The following is a 26829-nucleotide window of genomic DNA, read 5'->3' on the forward strand; positions in this document are numbered from 1 at the left end:
AAGTACAGAAAGTCTGTGTCTCTCATACAGTATGTGTTAGTGTTTAATATTTTAAGAAAACATATTAATAGACAGAGGGTTTATCCGTTTCTGCTCTACTCCATAATTTATGTAGCATTGGTGAATCAAAATATGAAACTCCCGCATAAAAGTGAGTCCCATTCATCTTCCCAATGAATTCCTATTTTTCTAGCATAGAATGTCTTTGAGAATAAAAAATAAACCACCCATTTTTATCTGTTTCCGAAACGCCTCATTTTTCATTTTCCCATGTCAGACATATTAACAACGGAGACAAATGGAACCTGGCGTTTGTTTACATTATAAATCATTTATTGAAATATAAATCATCTGAATGTACATGATGTCAAATAATGAAACAATATTAAAAGGTCATACTGGGTGTGATTATCTTCGACTACAGATAGAGTACCATCATCAACACATCACTCACAGACACTCACATCCACACTGCTTTATACAGCTGAGGCAAAGGAAGAATACAGTATTTTAGGTTCTGCTTGTGTATTCATCTGCAACACATTAGACACATGGGACAAAAAAAGCAAAGTGCAACAATGATTGCAGTTTGTATCACAGTCAACGGGATGAGGCAGAGGTACAGTAAAGCGAGAAGATGCCGGTGGGGTAACACATGTAACAGATGTATCACAATACATTGAATTCAATAGTAATGTCTCATTAGAGCTAGCTAGAAGCTACTGGAGGTCAAAATGGCAAAGACAGTTGAAACACGACAGGATAAAAGGTCTTTGGCAGGTATTATGTTTGATTAAATACTACCTTGGCTTTGATTCATTTCATTTTATAGCTCCCAGGGATGTAAATGCTGAAAGCCTTCTGCTTGGACTTCAATCCATCTCTTGTTTGTCTTCTAACAAGGCATGGGCTGGTATCAATATCAAAGGCTAAAATTTTCCATCATACAAGTCTTCCAACTTAAAGTCCTTCTTCCAGTGATGTTATCAAAGTGTTCTTCAGCTGTGGAGCATTAACTAATGTCTCCCACCTGCTGCTGCACACTGCCGATCAGCAGGCTGAAGGAAGGGTAGTTTACTTTCCTACAACTTTAGAAGTATTTCACTGTGTTTCCAGTTTAAATATTTAAACTGGAATTGCTCTATAAAAGAAAAGAAAATGCTGTTCTGGCCAATAAACCCTTAAAAGCCACAATTAAATTTGTCATGATTATTATGATACTTTTTGCATAAGTCTATGCATCAAATTAACAAATAATGTTTTAGATAACAAATATTATAACTTCAATCATCAATATGCAATTAAATATTTGAAGCAATATGACTTATATTAAAGAAATCCAATTGGAACGTGTTACACGTTTCAATTAAGAAATTTTGTGCTTGTACTCTGGAATCTAGCTGGAGATCGGCACCAGCACCCCTCCCGACCCCACTAGGGACAAGGGTGTTAGAAAATAGATGGATGGATACCCTGGAATCTCAAACCAGCCCATGATTTGTTCTAATCCACACATTTCATTGAGATGTCCCCATGGTGTTTTGTAGACCTAACAGATGTATTTTATAAAAACAGTGTCTTCATAGTAGCAGATACGGATGCAGAAGCTTATTTTTTGTACTCGCATACAATACTTGAGTATTACCCCCAGTAATTCTCTCTTATAAAACAACTCTGGAGCTATTTACATTACAATCACACTTCATTTGGAAAAAAAACAAAACCAAAAAACAGGCCCACGTGTCAAATGTGAGCTAGGTCTTTATCTGGAATAAAGCTGAAGATCTTTTTTTGTGTGTGTATGTTTGGGACAGAAACGGAGAGGTTATGCAAAGACTAATGCAACTCAGAAGCTCTTCTTGCACCCACTCAGACAGCTACGATCTGTTACTAACTATTGGTTTCACAACAATACATGTTCTTATACTGATGACGTAAAAAAATAAATTTGAACTACTGCACATACTTAGCTATTTGAGAACACTATATAGTCACAGAGAGAGAAAAAAAGACGCACTCAGTCCAAACGTTGTGCTTTATCTCAAAGTATTGCTACTGATTGTGCCAGCATCAGGTGCTTCCCTTGTAACAGTTCCTACTTCCTCGTAATACAGTTCCTGGTATTGGAGTCGTATAGCAACAATAGTGCATTTGTAGTGGTATGTTGTAGGAGTTATGCAGTTTCTGACCAACACGTTCGATTTGTTCCTTCTTGCTTATACTGCAGGTAAAAGAATGCCCAACACAATAAAGCTTTTCAAATGGAAGATGTTTCTTCTTCTTCCTTTTTTCTGATTTGTTTGATCCGGATACGTCCAACACCAACACTTGCTCCCTCTTGGAATCCATCCTGTCAGTCACTCTTTCTTTATTGCTCATCCCCATCTCCGTTGCCGAAAAAAAAAAAAGTCGTCGTCCACGGAGAAGGGATGGCCGTACCTTACGTCACCTCGGACTCACCGAGACTGCGAAGTGGTTTTGTTCTGTCCTTGTAGAAGGAGTGTCACGGCCAGAGTCTTTGGCTGATTTACAGGTCCCACTCTAGTATCCCACTGTCCTTGCAGCTTTGCCCCGTGCCACTCCTGCTGAGGCTGGGCAGCTGTCACAGAAAGCTGTCCTCGGCCAGGTCGCTACAGTCCAGACACATCTCGTCCAACAGCGTGATGTCCTCCAGGGTCTCGCCCTCGCGCTTGGCGTAGGTGGAGCTACTGGAGCCAGTCTCAATGGCGCTCTCCTCAGACGTTTGAGAGCTACATGTGGGAGAGAATAACACATCGTTGTTAGTTTTTGTCACAGAACTACGACAAAACTATTTTTATTTAAAGTGATCTAATTTTGGCCCATTCTTCTTTCTAACATACGTCAAGCTCAGATTAGATGGGAAGCCTCTGTTAACCGGGATCTTTCCACCGATTATTGAACATGATTTAGTGCTAATTGGATTAAGGTGTAGACTTTCACAGGACTGTTAAAAAACATCATAATGAATTGATCCAAACCACCGGATTGTAATTCAGGATGTTGCCCGTTTACACAGAGCTGTAAACGGGCAAATGCTCTTTAACTCTTTTACTCTTCAGCTAAAGAGTCACATTTTTCACAACACAGTGACCGGAGTCGCTCACGCTGGCACTTTTTGAAACCGGGTCTCAGAGTGAAACTTTCCTGTAGCACCACCTGTGGAAGTGTGAAGTACTCTGCAGGTGCGAAAGCTCACAAAAATAAATAAATAGATGAATGAAAGTAACCCGCAGAACTGTAGGATTTATTCAATGCATGAACTGGCAGATAACAACAAAAACAATGGTGGATGGCTGTGTTGTGCTACTTTACCTATTCAGTTTAGCGCAGTTTTTAATAACGAATGTATGTGTTACATGAGCACTTCATTCATGGAAGATGGAGACAGGTTACTCTTTACTATCAGGTGGAAGCTAATGGTCAAAAGCACACAAGTCATTTGATGACATGATAAAATTACAGCACTATTGTGGCTTGACATGTCATCTACAGCTGACTCTCGGTGTCTTGGTGTTGACTAAACGTGGAACTTTTTTCCCAATCAATACTGTCAGTTTGCAGGTAGCATTAGCTGTGTTTCCATTACAAATGTGCCCAAAACTGTGTTGATATTCCGCTAAGGTCCAGAAAACACAATTTTGCAATTGTGTTGTATCCATTAAATAAAACATGCAATTAAAATTGCATGTGAATAAAGTTTGTTTACGTGATAAATCCTTATAAAACATGCAGCGCCATCATCCTCCAACTACTTCCTGTCGTCGTCTTCAACATGGTTTGCGCCTCTGGCAACATCCGGTAGTTGATCTTGTGACTTTTGTGATGCTAAAAACGTCTTTCCATTGTGGCTTTGCGAAATAAACAACTTACAAGATGGCCAAGAAATCACCTCATCTTTGTTTTTCAACTTTTCATTGAAAAACAAGTTTTTTTGTGTGTTTTTTTTGGTAAATTAGCATGTTTCTAACAAGCAAATTTATTTTCAAAATGTCAAATTGCGCAATTATGTGGTCAATGGAAACGAGCTACCATCATTGTTCAGAGGTTTTCTTCATTGATTATCCAAAGTTCAGTTCATTCAAACCTTTTCCATGTTTTGCTTGGCCTTCTGGGACTTTTAAAAATAATAACTGTCCTCTGGCCACTTTTCCATAAAAACCATGTTTATATATATATGTATATATATATAACAAAATAATGACTCTGCATACCTGTGTCTGTTCCTCTTTCCGTAGTCATCATCAGATATAGGGTCCAGGTCAGGGAGTGGGATGATGTAGCCGCTGTCGGAGCTCAGCCGCTGCTCGTCGAAGCCGCTTTCCCTGTCCTTTAGCTTGCCCTGGTTCTTGTAGGGAATGTCGACGTAGTCCGCGTCCGTCTCGATGCAGACTCGGGTAACGGCGGGATGGTCGCTCTTCAGAAAATCGTGGTTCACCTTCTCATAGTGCTGCGCAAGAAAACCGTACGTGGATTTAAGAAGCTGATCTAAAATAGACACTTGTTAAATGTCTCGTGCTGCAAAGAATAAACGCGGTTGGAACATAGTCATTGGGGCGTGCGCGCGTCAACAGAAAATGCGTCTCCGAGAGAGAAGGATTGGTGTGTGAGGATTTTGTCATCAGCTGGATGGTGTGACCCAAGCTGGAAATCACAAACATCCCCGCCAAACCAAACGTGCAAAAAGACTGGCTGCTCCTGAGCTGCTGGCCATTAAAACTGGGAGTAGGACAGGGGCAAAGCTGTTCTGACGCACAACATGTGGTGTGGAAGTCTAATTAAGGCTGGGTGGTGGAGGCGAGAACCGAGGCTGTGTCATTAGCCAGACTGAGGCCAGCCACTATGACCATCCAGCAGCTCTAATCACTTTTACACAGATGGAGGGAGAGAGCCTCCAGGAACCCTCCCAGTGTTCTCACAGAGGTTGTGGACTGGCTTTTGAACTGTTAAAGCTACCAGCAGCTTTAACAGGGGGAGGGGAGAAAGAACTCTGAACCTGTATTTTGCTTGGCAAATAGTTGGCGACAAGACCAGTAAAACGACCCAAGAATGAAAACAACCAAGACGGGAGGCGGAACGTATCGGTCAGTAATGAGTGGTGGTAAAACATGCAGAGCAGGTGTTCCAGACACAGAGAGCACTGAGATGGGAACGCTCACCCTCTTGTAGCTGCAGGGCAGCAAAGACGCCACATTTTCACTCAGACCCATGAAGGAAGGCCTCTTCTCCGGCTCTGTGTTCCAGCACTTCATCATCATCTCGTACCTGAAAAAGGTGCGCACAACATTGCTGAAAAAGGATGGCGCCACTCAAGCCTCGTAATTTCACCGTGGTGAATGTCAGTCGTTGGCACATTAGAGCTCTCAGAAATGACATCGTTCGGCGTGACGTCAGGGAGGTCCTGACAGATACGGCATGCCTACAACATGAGATCACGTACACATCTTGCGGAGCGTGCTCAGGTTTTGACATCCTGTATCCGCTCTTGATTTTGTTGTAGAAGCTGGAATCCACCACCATCCCTGGGTACGGAGTGCCACCTTCACACAAAGAGACGGTTATTTATGACTGAGAGCCAGCTGCTGTCGTCAAGTAGCTGTTTCTCACTTTAGTGCACATAGTAAAACTTTGATCGATGCGTGTCATATGTAGCAAATTAAAATAACTCCTCTTTAACAGCAGGAATATAATCTAAGGCAAATATTCTCTGAAGTAGAATATTTCAGAAAATATTTGTAGTTCTTCGTTTTTATTTTTTAACCTTCCTTACCAACCTGCTCACTCTTCAGATTGGCAAAATAAACTTCAGTCCATGTCCAGTATTTTTTTTCTGTTTTGTCAAAGTTTAAATTATCCTGAACTTCTTAGTTGCTCCTCTAACTGGAGATATGAGTAATATAATTTTCTTGATGCAATTTCATGATTAATGAATGATCAGCATACATTTGCTTGAAATGAACATGTCCTTAATTTTTTTTTTAGGAGTAACCAGACGTTGCGCTCTTTGTCATATCGTATTTATAACCAAGGAAAACAGTAATAGTTTATCCCAGTTCTGCTTAGCACAAGAGAACCCTTGAGGATCTTGTTTTACAATAACTTTTTAATGTCTGATTAGCAAACCATGAAAATTGGATACAAAATGTACATATGCAAAAGCATCTAATTTACCAAAATTTTATAGAAGTAATGTTAAGTGTGCCAAATATAGGCCACTGAAATATTCACTTTCTAACACACAATCGTTTTATAGCTTACTTAATGTAATTGAATTATAAGTACAAGTTTTCTTAGAACAAAGCCTGCAAATGTTTTTTTGGTTGTTTTTTTTTTGCAGGTGCCAATAAATGTGGAGAATGCTATAAACATCTGTGCAAATAAATAATAAAGACAATATTTCTACAACAAAGAGCTCTTTGTTAATTAAAAACATTTGTTTAAGTAGGTTATGTCATTTTAATAAACTGTTATTTTATCACATGCAGTTGCTAACTCAGTGACTTTTGTGAATCTACGTCGGTTGGCTGAACTGAAGCTAACAGGTAGTCTTAGAGCAGGGGTGTCGAACTCCAGTCCTCAAGGGCCGGTGTCCTGCAACTTTTAGATGTGCCTCTGCTGCACCACACCTGAATAGAATAATTAGGTCATTAAGGCTCTGGAGAACTGATCTACACAAGGAGGAGGTAATTAAGCAATTTCATTCCAGTGTTTTGTACTTGTGGCACATCTAAAAACTGCAGGACAGCGGCCCTCGAGGACTGGAGTTTGACACCTGTGTCTTAGAGGGACCAACGCTGCTATAAACTCAAATTCATCATGGTGGTTTATGCAAATTATTATTTTTTTTTTTTTTGTTTTTTTGCCAGCGTTTCAGCTGTCATTGAGTTTCCATTGTGCAGTTTTTACACAGAAGCTGACAAATGTTTAATGGAAAATAAAGGTAGGTTTTGCACCCCCAATAATCTCTCTGTGTGAAACATGAACACATGGAATAAGCATCGGAAAAGTCAATAAAAGTGTTTACTACTATATTATTTCTCTCTACATCATTTTACTTTCCTATTCCATTTTCACTACATTTCAGAACCGTCGACACCTTCTACCTCCAGCTGCTTTGTAAATATGCTCCACCTTTTTTAACAAACACCCAATGAAAACGCAATGATGGTTTGATGCTTTGTAGACGACCGTCACAAATTCATCTCAAGCCACCGCATCGGTACTCTACTTATACACATTGATGCCAATTCAACACACACACAGGATTATGTTTGATTTACTTTGTCACTATCAGAATTGGTCGGAATTATGCCTAATTTAGCTAATTTACATACTGAATACATGAATGGTAGGGAGGGTCGCTGGTGCTAACTATCTCCAGCTACGTTCCGGGCGAGAGGCGGGGTTCACCCTGGACATGTCGCCAGTCTGTCGCAGGGCAACTCAGAGACATACAGGACAAACAACCATGCACACACTCACACACACCTAGGGAGAATTTAGAGAGACCAATTAACCTGACAGTCATGTTTTTGAACTGTGGGAAGAAGCCAGAGTACCCGGAGAGAACCCACGCATGCACAGGGAGAACATGCAAACTCCGTGCATAAAGACCCTGGGCCGGGAATCGAACCCAGGACCTTCTTGCTGCAAGGCAACAGTGCTACCAACTGCGCCACTGTGCACCCCCTCTGAACACTTACAACAAAAAACACCAAGGAAGTTTTTTTTTTTTTTTTTTGCAAATAAGATTTTTCTATAATTCTCAACCATTGAATGCCAGAAAAAGATTTTTTTAAGGAGTCATTTAAGAAATACACCCGGCTTTGGGATTTCTACACGGGTGTTCAATATGAACCACACTGAAGCACCTTTTCATATTTACCACTACAACAACTTTTATTTATCATCGCATAAATTTATGAACTGAAGTCGTTTTAAAAACTTACCTAGGGTGAATATTTCCCAGAGGAGGATGCCATATGACCAAACGTCACTAAGACTGGTGTACAGGTTGTCAAAAATACTTTCCGGGGCCATCCACTTCACTGGCAAAAAGGTCTATTACAAAAGAGAGGTAATGAAAAGAATAAATATCATTAAAGCGCTGCATGCCTTAGCTAGAAGTTCATGTCTGAGCAGACACTCACGCTTCCTTTGGAGACGTAGTTGTTGTCATGCATGATGTCTCTGGCCAGCCCAAAGTCACAGATCTTAACAATCTTGCCCTGAGAGAGAAGGACGTTCCTGGCTGCAAGGTCCCGATGCACGCACTGTCAACAACAGAAGTTGATTAGCAGCATGAAGGAGTCGCTGTCATCTGTTTGCTCCAGTACATTCTGCTCCCACAGCCACAGACTATTCCTGTGTCGCATTTTCAGCCAAGGTCATTTTTAATACTGTTTCATTTTGCTTTAAGAAGCATAAACGTCACATAAAAACAGGCTGGTTGGTAGAGACGGCCATGACCGCTGGGATATTTAGGGATAATAACTATGAAGTTGGATGAATAGTTTCTGGCTGCAGCGCGTCTCGGCCTGGTAATTCTAGCTCTAGCTTCGCTGCTGCTATATTCGTCGCCCGGCCTTTCTCCTGAGCGGCTTCGGCAACCTTTATGGGGCTGCTTATCATACGCCCGCTGCTTTCCCCGGTCCCCAACCCCACCCTGGGCAGTTCTTCTTATGGAGCATAAAACAAAATCTGCAAAATTCCGTTTATAGCCTCGGGAATCAGAGCACCGGCTTTCTTCAAACGTACATTTTTGGACGCAAGAAACTCCATTCCTTTGGCCACCTGGTAGGTGAAGCTGAGCAGGTCGGTGGTCGTGAGGCCTTCGCTCATGTCGTCTGACAGCAGGTTGTCGGATTCTGGTTGGGAAAACACACCATCAGGGTACCCGTGAGTAAATGTTCAGTCGTAAATATAGCCAACTTTTCTTAGTCCTGGCTTTTAATGGCAGCCTCAAACTGGGCATTATTATGTGTGCGCTACAATTATCTTCTCCGGGTAATTACAGGCCACTGCCAGGCCTAAATTCTGACAAGGGTGTACCCCATTTAACCAACAATGACTCAAACACAACACCAAGGCCCAGCGAGCGTGAGCCAGTAACTCTGAGGACAGACAGAGAAAGAGAGAGAGAGCGAGAAGAGTGTACACACCGCCTGAGTCTTTCTGTGAAGGAGGGTGGTCGTAGTCGGATCCCTGGACGTCAGAGTACTTGGAGGTCGTGCTCATCTCCAGCATGGGCACATACTGGGTGTTGTCCGCCTGCTTCATGTCCATGTAGTCTCCTTTACACTCGAAGGACAGGATCACGTAACTGGGAGCAAAGACGAGAGAGGAAGAGTTGTTGATGGCAGCGAACTGAGAGAATGTTGATTTCTGTAACAAAAAAAATGTTGTCACACTGCTGGATCTTTTTTTTTTTTTTTTTAAACCATTTATTATGTTAAAGCTGAATTTCGTGTAGTAAATTACACCAAAATGTTTTGCATGGAAGAACTTTTTGCTCATTAATCTTTGCTAAATTCTTCAAGCTCAGCCAGACTGGGTGGAGAGCATCTGTGGACATTGGTTTGTTTCCAGAGACGCTTTGCTCGATTTACATCTGGACCATTTTAACAAATAAAATAGTTTTGATCCAAGCCATTAGGTTGTAGCTCTGATTCTACGTTCTGCATGTCTTCCTGCTGGAAGCCGAACCTCCAGCGCAGCATCACGTCTTTTGCAGCCTCCTCTAACATGTTTTCTGATTTATCTCCTTTCAACTCTTTTCAGCTTCCCTACCCCTGCTTAGCGTGATGAAGTCATCTCAGAGTTTCAAGGTGTGGCCATTGGTTATTTTGATGCCAGTGGTTTTCCATGTAGTCAAAAAGTTCTGTTTTATTTCATTTGACTGATGAAATAAAACAACACGTTCGTTTTAACCAAAAGCCCTACATGGTTGCAAACAGGAGTTCTTATTCCTTTCTCGGTGACACCTTCCTTATGCCTAAAAAAAACAAAAGATGTTTGGAAGGCACAACCAACACATAAGAGTGCCTTTCTAGCTCCTGGGAGGCTCTTGGTTGCTTTTCTGATGAATGCTGTCCACGGTGGATGACTACATCTTGGTAGTCGTACAAATATCTTTCCATTTTACGATGAGGGATTGGACGGTGAAGTTCACCGAACCCTGCTTCAGACCTCTTCGAAACTTTGTCACTGACCTGTCTGCTGTGTTCTTTGCTTTTTTATCGCAGTTTCTTCATTTATGTTCACAAACAGTACTTTTGAGATGTTCAAAGAACAGGCAGAGTTTTAATTAGATTAATCATTGCACAGGTGACCAATTTGTGGCCTTCTGAAGGCAACTAGTTTTATTGGATTTTATTTAGGGGAGTCGGAGTTAAGGATCTGGCATACAAATGTCACTAGAAGACGCACTTTTCATATTGTTGATTGTAAAAAAAAATTATTCTTTTTTCTTCCTCTTCACAATTATTCTGTTCTTTGCGTTTCTTAGTCGCATAAAATGCTGACAAAATACCTTGACGTTTGTGGTTGTGCTGTGACATAAATGTGGGAAAGTTGAAGGAATAGCTTTGAACTAAAAGAACTAATAGATGCTGCGACTGATAACCAGCATCTACTAGTTCTCTTGTTCTTTGGGCTGAGGTTGGAGGGAGATGTGGCTGAGGCGAACGTAGTAGCCGGGATTAAATCATCTTATGGGCGTTTCGAGGTGCGGCCACTGTGAGTCATCCATCAGGCTCCTTCAAAAGGGGAGGACAGGCTGATGTTTCACTGAACATCAGCCTGTTCAGTGACCTGTTAATTGGGCAGATACAATTAACAGGTAGCTGAGCAGCAATGACATTATAGGCTGAAACGTAAAACCACTCGAAGCTTTGATCTGATTAGGGGAAGATGCCGGACAGTCTCCTCCACCGCTGAGTTACCATTTAGGACATTTTCACGTGGTTTTGTGTCTTCTCCCTACATTAATTTTTGCAACTAAAAATCAAAACAAGATTGAAAATCTTGTTTTAGTCTCGGATTAAAACAAGATCATTTGAGAGAAGAAAAAGCGCACTGGACTGCTCTGGCCGCCGTACCTCCTGCTGTTCTCGTCCGCAGTATTGATCCCAAAGATATCCAGCTCCTTCTTGTTTTTCTCTGGACTCGGGCTGAGGAAGCTCTCCCTGTTCTTGTGCAGATAGTTGACCAGGTCGCCGTGGAAGCAGTACTCGGTGATAATGTAGATAGGGCCTGGGAACAACACGGAAGATAAAGGCGGGCACCAGGCGTCAGTCTGCAGGCTAATCTTATCAGAGCCTCATAAAGGCTAAAAGCTCAGCCAGGAGAGCAAGCCTCTACTTTCCCATAAAAAGCCTATTAAAATGGCACGCCCACCAAAAGCCGTCAGTCTGCTGCGGCTCTTAAGAGCTGTAAAAGTCTTCTACGATCTAATCCGAGTGCGTGTGTCTGCGTGTGGGGGTGTGTGCGAGCGAGGCGATAATTGTGCGTGTCTGTGTAAAGGGGTGACTAAATCACATGAAAGAAGCGACAATGGCAGCAACACACTGCTATACAGCCCGTCGTTGCCTTTGAGCGAACATGTTTGTCCAGGTCTGCTGTTTTTGCGTGTGCTTTTATCACCTGACTTGGTGCACGCTCCCAGGAGGTTCACGATGTTGAGATGAGGTCCGAGGTGAGTCATGATCTTCAGCTCAGACATCAGAGCCTGCTTCTCACTGGAGCGAGCCGTGGCTGGAAGAAGGTGCAGCAGCCATGACTATCACACGACTCAGTCGGTGCACAGACGAGTCATCAAATCATGCACCACCTATCTCTTTGATCCGAATAATTTCCTTACTCTTACCCTGGTTTGCTTGGGAGATTCTTGCTGTCCCCACTCAATCTGCTATTGAGGGTGTTGCTATAGCCACATGTTTTCAGTGATTTGTTGTGAGAACGGTGTAGACAATAGTAAAATGCAAACGTATCACCGTTTCAAAAGAGGAATTTTAACTAATATAACAGAATGGCATTGGTTTAATTAGACAAATTGGTACTACCGACCGTTATACTGTCAATAAATAAAATGTTTTCTGAATGATCATAACAACTGGAAACGTATTGACAACAATTTTGGTGCAAGATTAATAGAAAACTTGAGTACTTGCTGGTATTTTTTTTATTATTAAAATAAAAAGCAAAGAGCTGTGAAACTTTTGTAAAATCTTCAGTGTATCACAGTAAATATTTGCCTTGATCTATTTATATGGAAACACAAAATTCTAAACAACAATTCTTTAAAAAAAAAATCAACATCGCCTTCAGTGCTGGTATATTGTGAGTAAGTAAATGAAAGGCGTCTAGGCTATTAAACAGGTTCTTTTCACAGTGCCTTGCAAAAGTGGTCACACCAGTTTAACCTTTTCCACAAACCCAAGTTTTATTGTTGAGATTTTATGAGCGAAATCAACACCAAGCAGAGCAAAATGGTAACCAGAAAGGTTTTGAAAGCCATGCTTTACCTTCCATTTTTAGTAAATATACTGCCTTGTCTTTTGCTGTTTATCACATAAAGTCCCAGTGAAATTGTTTGGGGTGGTAAGACCGAGGCTAAATTATACGCAAGTATACTCTGTTCCCTAGGTGACCACTGAGGTCAAATGAACATATTGGATTTATGGGTAAAAGACTACGTATGAGTGAAGCCTTTTGCAAATTACATTATATAGTAAACTGGAGTCTTCGTCCCCATTAAACCAAACAAAACTAGGAAGAAAGAAATGCAAAAATGTTTTAAAAGATTAAATGTTCAACTTTCAGTTTACCAGTTTAGAAAACACAAAGAACAATATTATTTCTTGCGTAAAGTTAAGACACTATTAGTAGTTCACGCTTTTACAAGCGCACCCCTTTCGCCACAGCCTGTGAGAACAAAGCCAGTGAAGCTATTTGCAGGTCATGTTTATCACCAATGGCTCAAACAACAGCTTTTAAACTGCTTAAATTGCAGTCAGCAATGCTTATGCTGACTTTGTAAACACGCTTCAATTCTTTGCCTGAAAACCTATAATTTACTCGAAGAAGCAGACGAAAAGACCAAACTGGTCAACTAGCTCATGCGATTGGTGACTAAACAGTGGCTTCTAGTGGCGCGGGTTAGCTGTCCTTTAGATTAAAATTTCTTTTAGACTTACGTTTCAGCATTTTCACTGCCACCTTCATAACAGGCTGAGAGCGGCTGAGTCCGTAGGCAGTGCCCTCAACCACCTTCCCGAAGGCTCCAGAGCCCAGGATCCGGCCTGAGGATTACAGGAAGGCACACGGGTCAGTCATCCGGGGCGAAACGAGACACAGACGATCTGCTTTATCTTCTGTGACTCTTGTAGTGGTTGCATTTCCCCTTGATCTATGGGACAAACTGAATGGCAGCTGTCAGAAAACCTCTCATTCCGAGCTATCTTATCACAGCCCTTACTTCAAAGGCAGAGTGAGATTCACGAGTTGCAGCATCTCCACAGGGAACTATAGGGTTCCAGAACATCACAAAGACATTTAGCTCACCAAGCACAAGTCTATCTCGGGGAAACTCCCATCTGGAGTCGTAGGGAAGCTGCATGGGATCCACATAGATGTACTCGTGACCGTCTGGACTCACAGACTCTATGACCCTCCAGCGGATCTCGTACCGTGGTTTCTGGAAGGCGGAGGACGCATAAAGTTATGGTTTCCCCATTTTAACAAGCAGAGCAGTAAAACCAAATGCACTATATTTAAATCTGGTGTTTCTTGGTCTGATTCACAACCTCACATGAATGCTTGAAATATGGAAATGAGCAACAGAATGGCGTGAAACTGTGCAGTATGATGTCGACAGTACCTGCTTCCAGATAACAACCAAGACAATGAGTGAGATGATGATAATGACCAGGAGCACCAGCACAGCAGCAGCTACCGTCAGCTCAGGGTGAGGGCCTGTTTGCAGGGAAAGCCAAGGATGGCATATGTTACATTCTGAACACTCTTCATCACCTCTATGGTTGCTATAAAATACATGGTAAAACTTTATTTGACGGGTTATGAATAAGACTGTCATGACACCGTCATAAACATGACATAACACCTGTCATGAATATGAGTAAATCTTCATGAATATTTATGACTGCTGTCATAAAGTGTCATTTGGTAAATCATGACACTTTTAATACAAAGTTACGACAACTTGACATTAACCAAGAAATCATGATCTGACATAAATTTGTTATAGAAGTATTACTGATTAAACTTTAGCTTTAATAACATAAAGCTACATAATTTTTAAAGTTTAATCAGTAATACTTTTATAACAAATTTATGTCAGATCATGATTTCTTGGTTAATGACAAGTTGTTATAACAAAGACATTTTGAATTATGTCAACTTTGTATTAAAAGTGTCATGATATACCGAATGACACTTTATGACAACAGTCATAAATATTCATGAAGATTTACTCATGTTCATGACAGGTGTTATGTCATGTTTATGGCAGTCTTATTCACAACCCGTCAAATAAAGTTTTACCAAATACATCATGTGTGTTACAATGGAAATTTCCCTTTAAGACGCAGTTTCAAACCACAAGGTGTGTTGACAACTAGCTCCTACACGGTGTTACACCAAATGGTCTAAAATATGTGGTTTCCATGAATTATCTCCCACAATGATAACTCATAGACCTGTGAGAAAAGACACTGGTCTTTCTCACAGTAGCTGTAAATGTAGTCTTCCAGCTACTGCTCCTCTGACCAGACTTCACACTGTTCATTAGAAGGCCCATTGCAACGGCAAAGAACATCTAAAGTCGGATTAAAGTCAATCAGTTGACTGGTAGGTGTGTTCTTACCATTGGACACCAATTTGATCTCCCTGCTGACAGCTCCTATTTCATTCTTGGCAAGGCATCGCACAGCCAGAGTGCTTTTCAGATGGCCAAACATGACCTGACTCTCCAGGTTGCTTTCCTCATCGAAGTGGGACTCCATCGTGATTTCTGTTGAGTTGGTGGGTAGAGGCGCCCAAAAAGACGAGTCATTGGCGCATCTTGAAGGGAGTGAGATAAGAATATGTAAATTGAACTGGTTATGGCTACTGAACATATATATATATAAGACAAACATGTAGTCATTTTCAGAGTAAATAGTGGATCTTACTGTTTGATGTTCTTGCATATGAACCACTCCACAACAGGAGTAGGCTGCCCCCTGGTAATGCACACCGCAGACTGTCCTGTGGCGGAACCATGGTGGATGTCCATGAGGTCCACGATGACTGCAGGCACTGTAACGTTGTGAGCAATACAAGGTTTGAGTCAATCAAAGTAGGCAGGCCTTCATAGTGGCTGCCTACTATTGGTATCATCAATTTCCTATTGATTTGGTAAGATGAAGTTTTCCTCCTGACCTTTAACCACCAGGTTTAAGCTGATTTCATGGCTCTGGTTTCCGTTCTCCACCCGCAGGGTGTAGTTCCCACTGTCCTCCTCCCTGACCCGGATCAGGGTGAGAATACTTCTGTAGCTGTGCAAAATAAGAGCAACAGAATGTGACCTCACCACAACAGTTCAAAATAGCACCAGACAATTTGTGGTGGCTCTTCATTTGCCTTCAGAGGAATAGTGACAGAGACTAACCTGGTCTCACTGGTCTTCCTCAAACTGGTGGAGATCTCAGCGATCAGGTCGCTGAGCGGGATGCCGTCCTTGAGCCAAGTAACATGGGCATCAGGAAAGGAGGAAATTGTGGCAATGAACTCCCGGACGTCATCCAGCTCAGCAGATTCGTGGTCCCGAAACTCCGGCTTGATGGACAAAAACTCACCGGCTGTTGGAAAAGTGGTCATCGGCAATGCTCATAACGACTTCAGAAAATGACCTGAAGAAATACTGCAATTAAATATTGAAGACTCCTACCAAACACTTGAATAGCTATTTCCTTTGTCTGGGTGTCTCTAGACGCTACAGCGGTAATGGAGCAGGAGTAGATGCCGCTGTCTTTGGTTGAGGCTTGTGGGATTGTCAAGGTGTACAGGATCTGGCCTTCGTTCTTATTTTCCCGTACAGTTTTGGTACCCCGATTAGCCTGTCATACCAAAAAGGATCATCATATACCTTTACGTCAGTCCTATCTTACAACTAAAACATGTAAAAAAAAGATTGGAAAACTCATTGGACGTCACAGATTGCCTTGTGACCTCACCAGTTTGCCAGGGTATTTCCAGTTGTCTTCCAGTAAATAAGGTCCTTGAGCCAGGCAGTTGACAGTTATTGTGTCTCCAACGAGCAAGGCAGTTCTTTTGGCAGACAGCTCGACGTGCAAGACATCTGAATTGGAGCAATTGATACCAGTTAAAAGCCTTGTGAGGGATCAGAGAGCCACTGAGCATTTGGGTCACAGTTTATTTAAAATAGGTATAATTCACAAGTCTCAAAAACACGCACCTATGGAATCATGGACGATGTATTGCTCACTGGTGTGCTCCTCTCCGTTGATGATGGCCTTGCAGACATAAGTTCCAGTAGGAAATATTCCCAAAGCGCCCTTTTTACTGTCATAATCACTAGGTACGGTTTGGTTGGTGTCAACATTCACCAGTGTCACAATAGCACTTGGATCAGACACCCTGCAGGGAATCTCGATCTCATTTTGGTCAACCGGCACATGGTTAATGAAATTTGGCACGAACAGAGAGTCGGGATCTGTGTTGGGGTAAAATACATCTATTAAGTCAAAGAAAAATGTCAAATACCAAAAATCCATAAGCAAATGTACGCTCCGTACCTGACACATAGACGTAAATACTGCTGGTCTTGGTTTCCTCTGCAGTGTGGTCATTGTAGAGGCAAACGTAATAACCTGTGTGCATCGCTGTGGCTTCGTCAACAGCGATGGTGGTGACGAAAAGGCCACTGTTGTCCTCCTGCGATTGCTCCAGCATGTCGTACGGTGTTTCCCACATCAGCTTCGCACCTCCGCGACACGTCAGCGTGAACGGCTCGTTGAGAGGGACGACAATCTCATCCTCGTCCGGTAGCAGGATAGGGGGGAAGGACGGTCTGAGGTTAAGTCTAGTGGAACCTGAAACGGGACATGTTAAGAGTTTCGGTCCTAATTTATGAATTGTTACCCACTTATGCATCTGTCTAGTATTTATTTTTCCAATCTGTTTGTTTTACCTGCCACTTGGAGGATAAATGAGAACTGGGCGGTGCGAGAGCCGCTTATGGCTGTGATTGTGTAATTTCCGCTGTCTTTCTCCATAGGCTGCCGGAACGTAACGATGCTCTGATACCTGCGTGAAGAACATTGGAGCTGATCAGACGTTCTTTAAAGAATTTTTGGCAAATATGAATTATTCATTGCATTTTAGCTTTTCACATGTTGCTACAATACAACCAGAATCATCAACAAACAGAAACATCAAAACAATGCAGTGCATCGTTGTGAAAGGGAAGGTTGCCCGCTTTTGATTTGTTTTTGTTTTTTTTACAAAATAAATCTTTGATGAGCGCCCCATTCCACTCATCCCCTCCCCAATTATAAAAATCTTCGTCTAAAGCATATAATCCCAATGAAATACATTGAAGTCTGTGGTTTTTAGGAGACAAAATGTGAGAGTAATTCAAGGATTTCAGTCATAACTCATGTGTTCATGTACATTTTGTTCAAGAAAAACAAACTTTGCGCTCACCGATTTCCTTCCATGTGGCTAGTTTTGGAAGAAATGTAGTAGTTCTCCGACAGCGCTTGGCCGTCTTTCATCCATGACACTTTCGGAGCCGGGTATGCATTAATGTAGATGGTGTACTGCGTCTCTGCCAGAATGCCAACAGACTCCATCTGCAGAATCCCTCTGTGGTCCAGGATGACAAAGGAGTTTCCCCCTTCAACAACAATAAAGGAAGAAGATTAGTGAATAATGATGATTATTGATTTGCAAAAAATGTCTAAAGACACGGAGTAAACATGAAAAACACGGTGTCAGAGGAGTAAAATGAGACAGGGCGATGCGGAGGGCTGGAGTGAAACGAGGGCCTGACACACATCTGCTGAAACCATCCCATAAAACACACGGGCTGATGGTAAAACCAGAGCTCAGGCTTTAATGTTGCATAGAGGAAAACGACTTCCACACAGATCTAAGCATGCCACGCGCACATATGTGAAACACGCTAATTCACCTGATGATGAGGATATCAAATATTTATTAGGGACTGCAAGTCATCGAGCAAGTGGCGTTACACTCCAGCTGGAGCCCTGTTCAAAAATACTTGGTGAATGTTTCTGACGGGGGGGCGAGACTTACCAAACACAGACACAGCCACGCTGCTCACCCTGGTTTTTCCACTGGCCTCGTGCCTGACCGAGCATTCGTAGCGGCCGCCGTCCTGAGCGGCGGCTCGCGGGACGCTCAGAGTGTAGATGACCCAGTCAGGAAAACTTTCCGTCGTCTGAATCGCATTTACAGCCTGTGAGAAAGGGGGGGTGGAGGAAAGTAGAATATGTTTTGCGAAGCTGCTCACAATTAGAATGGGTAATCACATACAAATGCTTTAATTTATAGCACAATTTGGCTGCTTAAGCTTTGTGCATTTTTTTTTCCCATTTTAAAGTTACTGCACAAGGCCGATGGCTAAAACACTGGTGAGGCCAGAGGAGATAAATCAGGATCTCAGAGCCTTTTAAAAGCCTGTAATTGCAGCTGAGACCAGAACCAGGAGTCGGGCCTCCTGCATCCCTGCCTCACTATCTCTGGAAAAAGGCTTAAAGGAGTCCCTCACAGAAGATACAGCACATTAAAGAATGTGGGGCAGCACAAACACAACTTGTACAGTGGCTTGTAGAGGTATTCGTACTCCTAAACTTCTTCAACTTTTAACTGCAAGGCTACAGAGGTTTGTTAGAGAATAGGAGGGAAGAAGAAACAGCATCATGAAGACCAAGGAATCCAGCTGTAGAGGTCAAGGAGAAAGTTCTGGGGTTCAAAGCTGGTTTAAGTTGTAAAACAATCTTTGAAAATGTCACAGAGCGCTGTTCAATCCATTATCCAAAAGGGGGAAGAAGACAGCACAACTGCAAACCTACCAAGGCATGAACTGGTCAGAGAAGCAGCAAAGAGGCATATTTACTGTATCTCTGAAAGAGGAGCAAAGATGGTCAAATCTTATGACAGGACAACTATTAGTCACCCACTTCACAAACCTGCACAGCAAACATGTAAAGGGCGGTATAGTGGTCAAATGAGAACAAAACGTAACTTTCTGGCTGAGATGCAAAATGCTGTGTCATAGCAAACTAACACTGCACTTCCCCCCTACACCGCCGCCCACCTACTACCATCCCTGAACACACCATCCCAGCGATGTGTGGATGCTTTTCTTCAGCACGGACAGGGAAGCTTATCAGGGAAGATGGATGGAGAGCAAGCCTGCTAGATAACAGCAGCTGTACTGGAATGGAGTTTCAAAGTGCTTGCATTTGTTAGAATGCACTAACAAAAAAGAGAACGGAGCTTCAACGTAAAAAAAAAAGAATCATTCATTCATTTCCATCCATTATCATACACGTTTATCCCTAGTGGGCTCGGGAGGGGTGCTGCTGCCTATCTCCAGGGGTCAACGGGCATCACATTCCTAACCCCTAACCCAAAAACAACATTTCTCCTCATGGGGACCAAGATTTGTCTCCACAGGAAGGAGTGGTCCCCACAAGCCACAGTGTAGACAGAAATAAGTCCCCACAAGGGAATAAAAACCAGGTTCTCACACACACACACGCACTGAAGGTGAATTTAGAGAGACCAATTAACCTGACAGTCATGTTATGGTTTTGAACTGTGGGAGGAAGCCGGAGCACCCGGAGAGGACCCACGCATGAACAGGGAGAACATGGACCCCGGGTCGGGAATCGAACCCAGGACCTTCTTGCTGGTCCTCCTTGCTGCAAGGCAACAGTGCTACCACCTGTGCAGCCCAATTGAGTTAATTTGTTGCATGCAATTTGTCAGACTTCATTTATTTATGTTTATTTACGTGGACAAACTTAATTTGATTATTTGTAGCAAACTAACTCAGCGAACTAAGACTTGAATATTGATGTTCATTAAAGATCTCCATTCACTGAAGGAGTTTGAGCTATTTTTGCTGAAGAAAATGGACAGAAAGTTTAATAAAAACAACTTTTGATTTTTATTTGTAACCTTTTCTTCGTAATTAAACTGCTTCATCATCTCACCACATATATACTGAAGTGTCATTGAGCTGTAGTAAATGGGAGGAAGCTCATGGGGTGTGAACACTTTTGTAAGGTTCAGCATGTGAAACTGTCTCAGACTCTTAGAACCGATGCCTTAAAAGCCTCAGATGTTTGGCCGACTGTCACGTGGAGACGGCATCCACCCCACCGGTCCCACGGTCAGCAGGTTCAAAGGATTTACTGTCCTGTTATTTACCGTCCTTTGAGCTGCCTCCTTTCCTTCAGCCATACATCATGAACCTTTAACCTCCCTGTCAGGCTCTTTGACACGGGGGTTAGCTGGCACACCGAGGTTTTAAACGGACATTGTCCAAATCAAGATGGCATTTTAAAAAACAAACACATTGCAACCCCCTAAAAGATGGACTAGATCGCAACAGGCAGGTAAAGATCTGAGTTCGATATCTCAACAGTATGAAAAAAGGTAAATATGACCTCATAAGATTCTGGATAAGACCTCAGAAAAGACCAATTAGAGGTAAAGAGGGGGGGGAGAGAACGACATCTTACCTGTGTTTTCAGATGGATCCACTGCTGGTGGAAGGCTGGGCCAGAGGGTCCGATGCAGGAGACGTTAAAGGGCTCCCCGACTCGCACCGTCTCCGCGCTGGCTTTGACTTCCACCTCAAAGTCGCTCACCTCCGTGGATCCTGCAGCAGGGACCACCACAGAGAGGCTATCAGCACCGACATCTCACAGGAACCGAGGCGGTGACAGCTTGATTACCGTGACCACATTCATCACGGCGTAATGGCTGATGAGTTTCAGTCATTCTCACACACACACACACAATACATGCTAAGCTTGTGCATACATGTGTATGAATTCAATCCAATGAGATCACAAAGCAGCTACTGCACAAAGACGTAAGAGGTCTTGCTGCTCTTTAATCGTTGTTGTTTCACTGCAGTTTCCCAACAACCAGCCTCTAATCTTTTTTTTTTAAGTACTACAAAGCGGTATTTTAACTATGCAACAAATTCTCACAAGTAATAAAACCCTAGCTGTGTGGTAAATTATAGTTCTCCATGAAATATGTTTCTAAAAAGAAAAGGGAAAAAAAATGCTGATTTTGCTTTTTGTCTGTTTCAGTCAGCGACATCTCAGGATGCGTAAAACTTGAGCTGATCGGGTGGCATTAATAAACGCGATGGGGAAGGAGTCAGTTTGACAGATTCCAAATTGAACTGGAACTTATACTTGAGTTGCAGGGAGGCTCGGCCTCACATGTTTGACCCGATGACCCCCACCCTCTAACAGCAGGGCGGTGATGACGGCAGAGATTGTCTCAAGATCTTTAAGTGATGCACACAAACCAGACCACATGCTTATCAACATTTGTCTTAAAATGGTAGCTGAGGATTCTAAGATTATTGCATCTGTCCAGTCCGGTGTGTTCTCCAAATGTGTTTTTGTTGCCAAATTTTCCTGAAAGCCGCTGAGTGTTTTCATATGAGGCTTAAATGCCTCGCTGCAGCTATACAGAGTACTTATTTAAAGTGATTTAATTAAAAACATGACAACAAGAGGGACAAAATAGCAGGAAAAACAAAATAAATCAAGTGGACGTAATTAAAATAAATTCTGATCAGTTGCCTTTGGCGACGTCGTCAGAGGCCTGTGCTTATGGAGGATTGTTTTTGTTGGGTTTTGATTAAAAGACAAATAACAAGAAAATGGCAAAACAAGTCGAAAACGTGAACATGGCATGTTGCCCATAGCTGACAAACTGCATCTAAGTGAGTGGTTTTGCAGCTTCAAATGTATAAGAAATACTATTTCTGACTTACCCAAACTCATTACGGTGTAGATGTCACTTTGGAAAGTCTGGCCTTTAAATGTGGCCTCACACCTGTACTGGCCAGGAGAGAGGTCGCCCATGAAGCCCACTCTGTAGTCGTAGTACCTGTGGAGCTTCTCTCCGCCAGGGACTCGGATCAGTTCCACGTCGTGGGTCTTTGCCGTCACTCGGCATGGGATGATCAAATCAACCTCATAGGGAACGAGCAGCTCCTCTGCTCTCTCTGGGACAAACACGACCTGAGGATCTAGAAATGGACAAGAAAGAATGTGACCTTTTGTAAAGTAACGGTTTATCTTCCTTATGCCAACTTTAAAAAAAAGAAAGAAATAATTGGTCAGCCATATATGATCTAGTCCAAAGTTTTTCATCGTATATTGATTGGTTTACTTTTTTTAGTCACCACATGGATACATGTTAAAACAATGGGAATAACACCATCTGTTTTTGCCTGGCGTCTCCAGATCTGCATCACACCTTTCCCACTTCTTCTGCTGGTCTCAACTGAATCACTTTACTTCACTGTGATGCAGCTCTGTCGTTTCTTTTTTTTAAATTTTTCTTGTAATATTACGTGTTTTTCCTCACTTTGTTTGCTTCTATGAGTTTTCAAAAATATCACTTCTATTTGACCTTTATGGTTGTTTTTTGCATTTCTTGTTATTGTCCAATTTGATCAAAAATGACCATCTTCCTGCTTTGCATAGCCATCATGATGCATTCATATTCAGGTCTTATTTTTTTCCCCCTCCTTACCTTTGACTAGGACATAGATTTCCACCAGATCGTTTTGGTCGCCCTCCTTGTCTTTATGCCTGCACCCGTAATAGCCAGTGTGCTCGACCGTCGCGTCGTAAATGAGGAGAGCTGAGGTGAAACCGTTTGAAGTAACGACGGCGTCGTCCGCCGGAGGTTCTTCCCAGACCACTTCTGATTGGCCCGTACAGCTGACGTTGATGATGGAGTGGGGCTCCAGCACCAGCTCGTCTCCTGCTGGCCAAATGGTGGGGGTGGACAGTCCAGGCGTAACTGTGGGACAGTTTGCTCAATGTTAGACAGCGTTTTTTAACTTAAAAAGCAAAAGAAACAAAAGGTTATATGTCTCATACAGGTGTTTACCTGAAACCATCAACACAATAGCAACGCCACAGACCAGGTACATCCTCACGCTGTCCATGACTGTGGATGCTCAGGCCTGTGAAGGCAAGAAGAGGGACTAATTATATCAAGTAATGTAAGGATTTCTTTTTTTTTTTTTGCATTTTTATACTATCATCTTGCACATTGATACTAAGTAAGTCATTGCGCTATATACAGTATATAGACAGGCTACATGTGTGACTCCCAAACGCTGCATTTTCTGACCATCCAAGGAAGATACGCTGAATATACAGTACAGACCAAAAGTTTGGACACACCTTTTAATTCAATGAATTTCCTTTATTTTCATGACTATTGACATTGTAGATTCACACTGAAGGCATCAAAACTATGAATAACACATGTGGAAATATGCACTAAACAAAAAAGTGTAAAACAACTGAAAATACCCCTTATATTCTAGTTTCTTCAAAGTAGCAACCTTTTGCTGTGATTACTGCTTTGCACACACTCTGCATTTTCTTGATGAGCTTCAAGAGGTAGTCACCTGAAATGGTTTTCACTTCATAGGTGTGCTCTGTCAGGTTAATAAGTGGGATTTCTTGCCTTATAAATAGTCATGAAAATAAAGAAAACCCATTTTAATTAGAAGGTGTGTCCAAACTTTTGGTCTGTACTGTATATAAGCCCGCCCTTTTCTCGTGTATGTATTTACTTAAATATTTTTGATTTCTAAGCCAAAGGCGGAGAGCTCACAATTTGCTGAATCGTGAGCAAATTCAGCTGACACCACTGGACTATACCTACAGAATATCATCCTTCTGCAAGATTTATATCGAATAATTTTATCCACTTGTGCTACACGGGTTAACAATGTCCGCCTTAGTTATTTCTCTATTCGTTTGCAGCAATATTTTTTAAGAGTCCGCAGTTGTTTTTGTTGGGTTTTTCTTTTTTCTTTGTGTGAGGATGTTGAGCCGCAGGTCACTGCACTTCCCTTCCACGGTCTGTAGAGGGCGACACAGTCCAACTTTTAGAGGCGACGCGACTCTAATCACGTCGCTTCTTATAACTGTTGGATTTTGGTTGGAAAAAGATTCACCTTTTCTTGATTCCGCCTAAGCGCAAACAAGTCCGAACATAGATGCTGCCAGCATGCCAAACATAGAAGATGCTAATTAAGACATCTTGTTATTTTTTTTTTAAAATTATTATTATTTCTGAGACTTAAGTTCTGGGAACAATTGTTTCCATTTCGGTGTTCACTACGCCAGTCTCCAGAGCAACGTCTTCACGGCGACCACGTTTTAAAGCAAGAGCTATTTTTTTTTTTTCATTAAAACATCATTTATGTCAGGTCTCCCTCGTTGATGAGGCGGTTTTACAGTAAACGGGCAACTTGTGTTTCTCCGTTTTATCTTTTTCAGCGTCTTGTCTTATTTGCCGGGGGGGAAAAAAGGGAGAAGAAATAAGAAAATATATATATTTTTGAAAAACTCTCCATGTCATCTTACTGTTTCCAACGATTGTCCGCTCTGGCTCAGCTGAGACAGGCTAAATAATCCATCGGCAGCGCGGTTCCTCAACTCTATAATTAGGACATCCACCATGCGCAAAATTACATATCTGCGTGGGAATCCGATGACAAAGTGTCTAATGCGATTTGACGGGTTTTTTTTTTTTCTGTGCACACGCCTTGTCTGAGCGAAATGGTGCTCAAAACAGTCTGCAGAGGCAGTCAGGCTCCCTGCATGCCCCTCTCTTTCTTTACCCCCCTCTTTTTCTCAGAAAGCGACTCAAAAAGTTGCCAAACTGTGCAACAGGTCAGCCCGGAGTAAGAAAAATAAAAATAAAAGTATTCCATCTAGTGTCTAACAGATACAGTCCTCTTCCAAAAAGGTTGATTTTTCACGCTTGTTTTTTTTTGGGGGGGGAGGGGGGTTCTAAGTCCAAATGCATCAGATCCGACGAAAAGACCCGTTTGGTCTCACAGCAGGGCAGGGGGTCAAAGAAGAATGCGTCGTGTCTCCAAAAGGGGGAAAAAAAAAACAAAAAACGGCGCAGAGCCTTTCTCATTCTGAATCAAATCCAGACTTTAAAAAAAAAAAATCCTCTATTTCTCTCCACTGCGAACGATCATATTCCACTTTAATTCCTCCGCATCCCCTTCTGTAGGTGAGGAAAAGGCGACGCACAAATTCCAACGTGTTTCCCATTAGACGTCCAGGCAGCAGCATCCCACAATTGTGCCTTCGGTCTTCGAGGTGACACCTCCAGCTGCGAAGCCGAAACTGAGCGCCTTTATCCGGAAGAGTGAGCGACATTTCGCCGCTCGGCGTCCAAGGAGATGTGAGGGGAGGGCGGGGGGGTAGAGAGAGACCATATGGCGCAAAGCGCCGCTGAGATAAAAAAAAAAAAAAAAACCCCTAACACAAATGACTTGTGCTAAAGTTTCGCACAACTTGCAAAGTGCTGAATAAAAGTAAAAAGAAAAAAAAACTATAACTGTACGGACTTTATTCCGCAAACAGAAAGAAGGATAAATAGTGATCTACAACATGCATTCTGAAGGTTGTGTTAACGTGAGTAAAAGAGTTGGGCACGAAACAAATGCTTAATCGACCTTTCAATTACCTTTTTTCCTAATCCCCACTATTCACTCCTTTCTCGTAAGTATATCCACAGTGAATTGGTCCCTCCAGAAAGGGCGCAGCGAGGGTCCCCCTGTACGCAGCGGCAATAATCCTCAGAGATCCGGCGCTGTGTGCGCCCCTTCTGTCCGCATCCACGGCCGCCTTCACAACTGCACTCCAGCTACAGCGACCTGTAACTGATTCAATGTTACAGTCCAACCCCCCTCACCCGAAAAAAAAAAAAAAAAAAAAAAAGTAATCATCTGGCTCAAAGTAAATAACTCTCAGGAAATGCCCCCCCCCCCCCCCCCCCCCCCCCCCCCGCCCTCAGTCTCCCCTCTTTGCGCTGCGCTTCTTTCAAAGTAAGATACTTTAGGAAAAGACGCACAGATACAAATAATGAACAAATTCGGTTTTTGTAGTGCAAACGGACTTTTACAACCTCGTGTCTGAAGTTTTTATTTTTTATTTTTTTTAAATGTGTCTTTTTTTAAATGTTACTGTTTTGTGACCGGGTAAGTTCAGCAACCCCTTACCGTCCTTTCTTTTCTTTTTTTCTTTCTTTTTTTTTTACTTATAACGAAATGCATCTATTCGTCGCTTGTTGTCGTTGCGAAGAAACGCGGTTCTTGTGCATCACACAGAAACTCTGCAGAAGTGGTTCTAGATGGCGCTCACACACCGCCAGAGAACTGCTCGCCCCTCTCATTCATTTCATTCAGTTTTTTTTTTTGTTTGTTTTTTTTTTATCAAAAGAGCCCAAACCATCAGAATGATCCCCTTCTCTCTCCGCTTGTGTGACACGGAAAACTGATGATTGGGACCCCTGTTTACTGCCTAGACCCGTCAGTACGGACAGTTTCTTAAATCCGACCCTTTTTACCCCCTGTGCCTCCCGGCCCCCCGGGGCGGGGAGCTTCCCTGACGGGCATGGGAGGAATAATGAACCCCTGTGAATCACCTATCTATTGGCACAGAATGGGGG

General features: G+C 42.5%; 1 protein-coding gene and 1 long non-coding RNA gene across 4 annotated transcripts; one reads left to right on the forward strand and one right to left on the reverse strand.

Annotated features, from left to right (window-relative positions):
• The first annotated feature begins 526 nt into the window (after positions 1-526).
• Positions 527-16800, forward strand: LOC116726149 (uncharacterized). Its single transcript, XR_004340553.1, has 3 exons — positions 527-886; positions 12363-12365; positions 16789-16800. It is a non-coding gene; the product is annotated as an uncharacterized LOC116726149 (long non-coding RNA).
• pdgfra (platelet-derived growth factor receptor, alpha polypeptide) lies at positions 792-26034 on the reverse strand. Of its 3 annotated transcripts, none has more exons than XM_032572705.1 (29): positions 25849-26034; positions 23230-23307; positions 22867-23139; positions 22100-22357; positions 20820-20959; positions 18361-18523; positions 17746-17938; positions 17231-17346; positions 16836-17132; positions 16496-16753; positions 16254-16378; positions 15968-16136; positions 15689-15878; positions 15460-15575; positions 15210-15336; positions 14903-15099; positions 13898-13992; positions 13582-13714; positions 13215-13319; positions 11662-11772; positions 11118-11271; positions 9180-9340; positions 8776-8885; positions 8169-8291; positions 7968-8079; positions 5459-5558; positions 5178-5283; positions 4233-4468; positions 792-2750 (listed from the first exon to the last, which is right to left on the reverse strand). In XM_032572705.1, the coding sequence occupies exons 2-29, from the start codon at positions 23285-23287 to the stop codon at positions 2603-2605; spliced, it is 4374 nt and encodes a 1457-aa protein (XP_032428596.1). In that variant the 5' UTR covers positions 23288-23307; positions 25849-26034; the 3' UTR covers positions 792-2602. The 3 variants fall into 3 exon arrangements, with proteins under 3 accessions (XP_032428596.1, XP_032428597.1, XP_032428598.1); XM_032572706.1 differs by having other exon boundaries at positions 23230-23305; positions 25846-26034; XM_032572707.1 differs by lacking the exon at positions 25849-26034 and adding an exon at positions 24726-25093 and having other exon boundaries at positions 23230-23305.
• Between the last annotated feature and the right edge of the window lie 795 nt (positions 26035-26829).

This window comes from Xiphophorus hellerii, chromosome 9 (genome assembly GCF_003331165.1).
Source record: "Xiphophorus hellerii strain 12219 chromosome 9, Xiphophorus_hellerii-4.1, whole genome shotgun sequence".
In the NCBI taxonomy this organism is placed as follows: Eukaryota; Metazoa; Chordata; class Actinopteri; order Cyprinodontiformes; family Poeciliidae; genus Xiphophorus; species Xiphophorus hellerii.

Excerpts from the sequence above, each read along its gene's own strand:
- pdgfra (XM_032572705.1), bottom strand. The coding sequence starts at position 23,287 with ATGGACAGCGTGAGGATGTACCTGGTCTGTGGCGTTGCTATTGTGTTG. Across the intron at positions 13,993-14,902 it reads GATCAAATTGGTGTCCAATG|GCCCTCACCCTGAGCTGACG; the intron begins GTAAGAACACAC and ends CCCTGCAAACAG. Across the intron at positions 8,080-8,168 it reads ACTACGTCTCCAAAGGAAGC|ACCTTTTTGCCAGTGAAGTG; the intron begins GTGAGTGTCTGC and ends CTTTTGTAATAG.